The sequence below is a fragment of the Panulirus ornatus genome, chromosome 31, assembly GCF_036320965.1.
Source record: "Panulirus ornatus isolate Po-2019 chromosome 31, ASM3632096v1, whole genome shotgun sequence".
NCBI classification, from domain to species: domain Eukaryota; kingdom Metazoa; phylum Arthropoda; class Malacostraca; order Decapoda; family Palinuridae; genus Panulirus; species Panulirus ornatus.
Window position 1 is genome coordinate 2,969,980 of NC_092254.1, and position 8,322 is coordinate 2,978,301.

The 8,322-nt window shown below is 39.3% G+C and overlaps 1 protein-coding gene across 1 annotated transcript in view; it reads left to right on the top strand.

Annotated features, from left to right (window-relative positions):
• LOC139758691 (uncharacterized) overlaps positions 1-8,322 on the top strand; it is a 161,887-nt gene that overhangs the window by 142,253 nt on the left and 11,312 nt on the right. The window contains 4 exon segments of the mRNA XM_071680322.1: positions 2,926-3,075; positions 3,381-3,552; positions 4,530-4,670; positions 7,454-7,646. Coding sequence (XP_071536423.1) covers positions 2,926-3,075; positions 3,381-3,552; positions 4,530-4,670; positions 7,454-7,646 — 656 coding nt within the window.

Consider the following 8,322-nt stretch of genomic DNA (forward strand, 5'->3'; position numbering starts at 1 on the left):
AGCCCTTGCAGCATGTGTTTGTCTCGTGCCTATGCAGCAGGTCCATGTCCACAGCCCCTGCAGCATGTGTTTGTCTCCAACCTCTGCAACATGTCCATGTAAACAGCACATACGTATGTACCACCCCTGCAGCATGTCCATATGTACAGCACATCTGTCTCCATCCCCTGTAGCAGATCCATGGTAACATCCCCTGTGTTATGTCTTAGTGTACAGCACATGTCACATGTCCTTGTTTACAGACTGTGGAGCTTGTCAACATCTGCAGCCCTATGGTATGTTCATGTATACAGCATGTCTGCCTACAGCCCCTGTAGCATGTCCATATCTACAGCCCTTGCAACAGGACCATGTCTATTGTTACTACAGCATGGCTCTATCAACAGTCCCTGCACCATGTCCATGATTACAGTCTCTGCAGCATGTCCATGATTAGCCTCTGCAGCATATCCATATCTACAGCCCTTGCAGCATGACCATGTCTACAGTCCCTAGAGCATGTGTCTGTCAACTATCCTTGAGGCATGCCCATGTGTATGGACTTACAGCATCTCTGTCAATAGTCCCTGTAGCATGTCCACGTTTACGGCCCCATCAGCATGTCTGTCTCAACTGCCTCTGCATAATGTCCATGTATACAATCCCCTCGGCATGTCCATGATTACAAGCCTTGCAGCATGTCCATATCTACAGCCCCTGAAACGTGTCCATGTGTATAGCCCAAGGAGCATGTCCATGTTTCCAGCCCCTCCAGCATGTCCATATCACCCCCTGCAGCTTATCCATGTCTATAGCTCTGCAACAGGTCCATGTCTTCACTCCCTGCATCATGTCCATGTCAACACCTGCTGCAGCATATCCACGTCTTCAGCCCTTGCAGCATATCTCTGTCTACAGGTCCTACAGCATGTCTTTTTCTACACCTTGTGCAGCATTTCCATGTCTTCCGCCCCTGCAGCAGGTTCGTTCCCACAATCCCAGTAACACTTCCATACTAACATCCTCTGCTTTGTGTCCACATACCAACATCTTACACAGTCTACACTATCCTTTGCAAAAAAGTTCATACCAATATCCCCAGCTGCACAAACACACAAAAGAGAATTAAGCCATAAAGTTATTTATATTCTGTTGAAGAGTGATGCTAAACAGGGAAATATTTGAAGAATTAGTCGAAAGACAAGAGAGTTCATGTTGATTACGATAGTGTAGAGTGATGAAAACATGGACTTTTGATAAAACAGCAGCCAAAGAGATCAAAATAACACAACTCCTAGAGAAAGCCAGTGAGCAGGATACACCACAGCTTAGAGGTTGGTGGACATATGTTGATGGTCATCCTTAGGCTGTAAGAAGACCAAAAGCCTGTTAAAGAGAGAAGGGTAGTTGAGAAGGAAAGCATCAATAATGTTTATATTTATATTAGTATGTTAGTTGTAACATAAAAGTAGCAATTAGTTGCATGCTAGACATAAGGTTTGTAGCGAAGAGGTACTCAAGCAACTTCTGTAATTTGCCAAAAAGGAGGAATTCAGTGGAATGTTTATCAGAGGTGATGAATTATAAGATGAGCCAAAAGGGAAGAGAAAAACAAGATGCATCAAATGAGACATGAGAGCAAAAATCCTCGTTACTAGCTCAGGGAGGAAGGGATTGATAAATGGTACAATTTCAGATTAAAAATGATGTAAATAAATTGTGGATAGACCTGTAGGAGATGGTAAGGGGCAAGGGTCCAAGTACTAAGTCAAAGAAAAAGAAACCAGATATTCTTGAAGAGCTGGAGACAAAACTTGCTAAAAACTAAAGTCTGGCCTAATCTGCAAATGCAGAGCAGGCAGAGATCATAACAAGAAACTAAGCAAGAAATGTGTTGTAAGTATAAAGGTGTGACAGAAGTATTTTTCATAGTATCAGGGTGGTAGATTAGAATAAGCTAAGAGATGAAAATGTGAATGATGACAGTACCTAAAAGGTTAAGAAACTTTTATGGTAAAGTTTCTCAGGTGGGCCCCCACAGGTGTAAAACTTTGTACCCTTAGTGTAAAAACAAGTAATTATGAATAGGTGATAACATATGTATCAGTTGCAACACACCCACACCAGTATGCCCAATAATATGTCCACACTACTTAACCAAGAAATATGGTCCCACCAACATATGCAACAGGTCCACATGAGGCCCACAAAATATCTTTTACACACCCACACTTCTAGTCCATATAGCATACCTCTCTCTCTATACTTAACATATGGCACTCACCTCATGTAATACCCACACCCATAACTACACCTTTGGCAGTACATCCTAACCCATTCCTACACTGAATATCTTATATTGTATCCATACCATTATCTTCATTCTCTACAACACACCCACACATATCCTTTGTAAGACACCCACAGCACATCCTCACCCAAGCAAAACCTTCATGATTGTCTGTTTCATCTTCGTGCCCCATGCCTACACCTATATTGCATTATAAATATGCACCCCTTTCTCAACATATGCTTACTTTCCATAAAACACACCTACACCCTTATCCCTTTTACTATCACAAAATCATATACCCACACAGAAATCATTGGTAACACATCTGCATTTTCTGAAGCATGACACTTGTTCCAACATCCCTGCAACATGCACAAGTGCACTTGCTTCTCGTCATACCTGCATCTCATGTATCGAGCTCATACCTGTAGCTATTCATTTCCACTTATCCAGACTCGTACCATCATCTTTTGCAATACTGTTTTGTTACACCTAGACTACCTTAATTGCAGCTATAGTTGTAGTGAGATGTAATAGATGGAAATTGAATTTAAATATTAAGCCATTTAAGTTTTTCATATTCACATGTGTTCTTGTACTGACTTAGCCCCAGTGCACCAATACAAATCCTGTAAACCTTATCATCATTATAGATCTCCTATGGAAGGCACCAGAGCTTCTCCGAGATGAGGCACTGATGACAAAAGGGACACAAGCAGCAGATGTCTTCTCTTTTGCAATAATCATGCAGGAAGTAGTGGTCCGTGGTGCCCCTTACTGTATGATTCAGCTCACACCTCCAGGTGAGTGGAAAATTACTACAAAATAGTTCATGCACTAAAGTACATTAACCCATTATTACATTATACAACTTACGCGATTAGTTAGGGTAACGGAGATTGTGATACAGATAACATATCAGGATGAAAATGAGGTTTATTGCAACAAAATAATTTAGACTCTTTGTGATGTATATTAACTAGCATAAGTGGCACCATTTACCACATCTTACTAAAGATATGCATAGCTGCTCCTCAGTAATGCCTGCTGCTGCTTGTTATATCAATAAATTTATTCATCAAGCATTAGCAACATCTTATTCTTGCAGAGATCCTAGTTCGTTTAAAGAAGCCTCCACCAATGATTAGGCCGTCCGTGTCAAAGGGCGCAGCACCTCCTGATGCTATCAACATCATGAAGCAGTGTTGGGCTGAACTTCCAGAGATGAGACCAGACTTCAACCAGATCAATGACCTCTTTAAGAAACTAAATCAGGGGAGGTGGGAGTTCTTACTTATTTCAGTGATATTGAAATTATGCTTCTCTTGAAGATGATTTTTTGCTTAGGTGGGTTATTGTGTAACATTTTGGTAATGCCAGTGATGCACATGAAGGTTAAAAGTAATTTTGACAATCCACTACCTTACCTGTGAAGCACATACTATCATCCCTGTTCATGCAGTATTAGTTTGAATTATAGAAGCTGATCACATGCCGTTGTTTGCTGAATTTCGTTATAGCTAGGTAAGGATACTCATTCCATAAATCATAAGTAAGATTAGAGATTAGGCAGAATTATGCATTTCCTCTTACATTTTATCATACATCCTAAACTCAGTTTCTTAAAAATAGCTTCGAAAGTACTTTATTGAAATCTTATGAATTTGGAGGTACTACTTGTTTGATCAATCCTGAGTTTGGGATCAGATGGGTACAACAGTAAATTGGCACACTTACCCATTAATTTGTTTTATCATAAGCTTTGCTAAATTACACATTAGACTTTGGTCATACTTGGTAAGACCTGTGTTTTATTAACCCATTACTCAATTTTGAAGATTATTGTAAAGATGCCCTTGCATGTTTCAGTTTTGTTTCCAGTCCCTAGTTCTTGCTTGATAACATTGGAGTTGCACTTTTTGATCTGACAGCTTTATAAATATGTCCTAGGATGTCTCAGTCTTGTTTCCAGTCACTAGTTCTTGCTAGATAACTATGGAGTCATATTTGTTGATCTGATGGCTCTGTAAATATGTCCATGCATGTCTGTCATGTTTTCAGCCATTAGTTCTTGCTTGATAACTTTGGAGTCATACTTGTTTATCTGACAGTGCAAATAGCATTCTTTTCATAATCTGTATATTTCCTCATAATCAGTACAGGGATTGGTATGGCTGCCACAATGATATTATAATGTTACATAATGTTTGCATAATATTCATTGTTAATGATTTACTTTGTTATTTTGGTCAAACAGGCGCCTCAACATTGTAGACACAATGTTCCAGATGCTGGAAAAGTACTCAAGCAACCTAGAGGAGCTTATCAAAGACAGAACAGAGCAGCTTGATCTAGAGAAGAAGAAAACTGAACAGCTGCTTAACAGGATGTTGCCAAGGTGGGTGGAGAGCTGGTAGTGATTAGGATCAACTAACTGATGGATGGAGAGGTTGGTTGGTGAGTAAGGAAGCCAGTGACTCAAAATTTAATGTGATGAGAAGGTGTAGTAGGGAGATTCCAATAGATGGGGACATTTATGTTAGTTCTTAGACAAATCGATTGGGATTTAAATTTATGTATAGAGGGCAGTAACATGAGAAAGCCCTAGGAAGAAAGAATGGTTAGTTGGAAGAAGAGAGAGTGGTAGGTAGAAAGGGCATTGTTGTGGAGGTTGATGGGTAGAAAGGTTGTAAGGGCAGTGGCTTGAGAGGATGCTGGTTGGTAAGGACTGTCTTGAAAGGGTGATAGATGGGAAGGTGTGTTTAGAGAGGCCTATCGTAAGTTGTACTTTGGCCTAATTACCAGGTGGTTAGGGAGGGCACTGGCTGGTGAATGTAATGGGTACTGAGGCAGTGTAGATGGAGTTAGTCAAATGTATAGAGGGTCTTGAGGACCTTGAAACAATATGTTATCTATAATGAGTTATTTATCTATTATTTTGCTTTGTTGCTGTCTCCCGCGTTAGCGAGGTAGCGCAAGGAAACAGACGAAAGAATGGCCCAACCCACCCACATACACATGTATATACATACATGTCCACACACACAAATATACATACCTATACATCTCAATGTACACATATATATACACACACAGACTTATACATATATACACATGTACCTAATTCATACTGTCTGCCTTTATTTGTCCCCATCGCCACCCCACCACACATGGAATAACAACCCCCTTCCCCCTCATGTGTGCGAGGTAGTGCTAGGAAAAGACACCAAAGGCCCCATTCGTTCACACTCAGTCTCTAGCTGTCATGTAATGAATAAATAGAGTAATGAATATATAGAGTAATTCATTAATATTATGTAGGTCAAATGTATAGAGGGTCTTGAGGACTTTGAAACAGTATGTTATCTTTAATGAATATATAGAGTAATTCATTGATATTATGTACATTAAAATAAGGTTTCACCATTGGTGTTTAATCTCTTTATGAATAGGGTGTTGAGGTCCGTGAATGCTAGGGTTTTAGGAGGTGGAGTGGGGCTTGAGTCTGTGACAGGTGGAGGAGCTTGAGGGGCAAGTCAGTTGCTGTTTGGTAAGGACAAGGTGCTGGTGTCAGCTTCAAATAAGAAACTGCAAAAGTTGCTTTCTGAGTTTAGAAGAGTGTGTGAGAGGAGAAAGTTGAGAGTAAATATGAATAAAGGCAATGTTATTAGGTTTAGTAGTACAAAGAGTTGTAAATTTGGGTGTGAGTTTTAATGAAGAAAACTTGAAGGAAGTAAAGTGCTTTAAGATACCTGGGGGTTATGGACATGGCAGCAAATGGAACCCTGGGTGCTGAAGTGAGTCATAGTTTGGTTAAGGGGGTTCATTGACAAATGCATAAAAAGAGAGGAAAGATGGGCATGTTTTAAGATATAATACTACCAGTGATATTGTATGGGTGCTAGCTAGGCATAGGCTCTAGATGAAAAGGTACGAAAGAGGGTGAATGTGTGGGAAATGAAAAGTTTAAGGACAAAATGTGTTGTGAGGAGGGTGACTGAGTAAGAAATGATAGGACAAAAGAGACATGTGATAATAAGAATAGCATGGTTTAGAGTGCTGAAGAGGGCATGCTGAAATTGTTTGGATATATGGAGAGAATGAGAGAGGGGAGTTTGGCAGAAAAGGATAAATATGTCAGTAGTGTAGGGAAAAGGAGGAGGAAACTGAATCGGGGATGGATAAATGGAGTGGTAAAGGTTTTAAGTGCTCAGGGCTTAGACATGCAGGAAGATGTAAGGCATGCATGGAAGAGATAAGTAGAGCAATTTGGTATGCAGGGGCATTGTGTTGTCAGTGGATTGAATTGGGGCATATGAATCAGTCAAGGGAGACCATCAAAAGTCTTTGGGGCTTGGTTGTGGATAGAGGGCTGCGGTTTAGTGCATTACACATGACAGCTAGAGTGGATGCAAGTTAATGAGGCCATTTCTTTCTGTTCCTGGCACTTCCTTGCTACCAAGGGAAGCAGTGAACAAATATGAAAACCTGAAAGCTACCAATAGCAAGTAAATTCATCTCAACCTGTCAGCCAGATAGGAGATAACTTCATTATGTTACTAAATGAGAAATGAGAAAGAAATAATGCATGTACATCCGTTTTCTTAATTTTGTGGGTTGTACAATAATAAGTAAAGTAAAGTGCAGTAACCAGACATTGATTATCTTGGTATGATGTATCTGCTCAGTACTTTTTTGAGTAAAATGCTGCCCTTATTAGAGTGTAATGCAACATCATCAATTTTGAAGCTTGTCCTGTAATATATAATTGTTTAGGAAACTTTGCAAGGTGACATAGAAAAAATATTGTCTATGAGCCAGTGTTTCTTTATTCAGAACTCTATTGTTTTGATATAGTGTTGGACCTTACCATTTTCTTTTTCATTTAAATTTCCATTCCACAACATGTTAGTGGACCTCTCACTCTCAGGTTTTACTTATTCATAAGTCTATAAATTATATAAAGCATAGCAGGTTACATGATTTTCACTTCCTTAACGTAATCTTACTACAAAAAATGAAGTCTTGAGATCTATTTTAGCTTAAATCTCTTCCTAGGCATTGGTATCAATATTTAAAGGGGGAATTCATCTCCTTCATCTACTAACTTAATAATGGGGGAAAGGGGCCTTCCCTTCCTAAGCATTATGGACACAGCCTTTATTCCATTGTCTTTTGTAGCTCTGTTGCAGATCAGTTGAAACTGGGGATGCCAGTGGCACCTGAGGAGTTTGATGAGGTGACCATATATTTTTCGGATATTGTGGGTTTCACAAGCATCTCAGCTTACTCTACGCCCTTTGAAGTGGTAGACTTGCTAAACGATTTGTACACTGCATTCGACTCCACCATTAACCACTACAATGTTTACAAGGTTAGGTTTATAATGTTATACCATCACTTTCCAGTGTTTGCAGTCATATCATTTGTACTGTAGTGTAATGGATAACATATGAATAGCTTAAGGAATCTCCATAGCTGCAAAGTGAAAGAAATTTATAATGCAACCCATTCACTATCACTATATACTGATTCCAAACCTGCAGTGAGAAAAGTAAATGATACAGAAAATATGAACAGAATAACATTTGCCCCTTTGTATTTGGTACACAGAAGTTGTAACATTACTGATTTGGGATGAGTTTGAAGTATCACATGGAAATGAGGAGTGAGGCAGCTCCCGTAGGGCTTGTGGTGACAAATTTTATGAAGTGTTTGCACCTTCTTTATACCTTCTATGTTTTTTTTCACTGTGTACACTTGGCTTTTTATGGTTTACACTATATAATTTTGAAGTATATCCAGGTCAACAAGTCATGATCATTCTTAAATCTTGTGACTTCAGAATCTAGATCAAGTTTTTCATCACAGCCACTTTCATTATACATGGTATGTACACATATATCATCTTACTTTCAGCTCTTACAGCAAAATGTTACTATCCCAGACTTTATTTTCAAATTTATCAAACCAAAATATGCATCTGGTAAGGTGACAGAATGCATGATTTCACCTTCCAGAGACTTGATGGTGAACTGTTGCTGATGAGA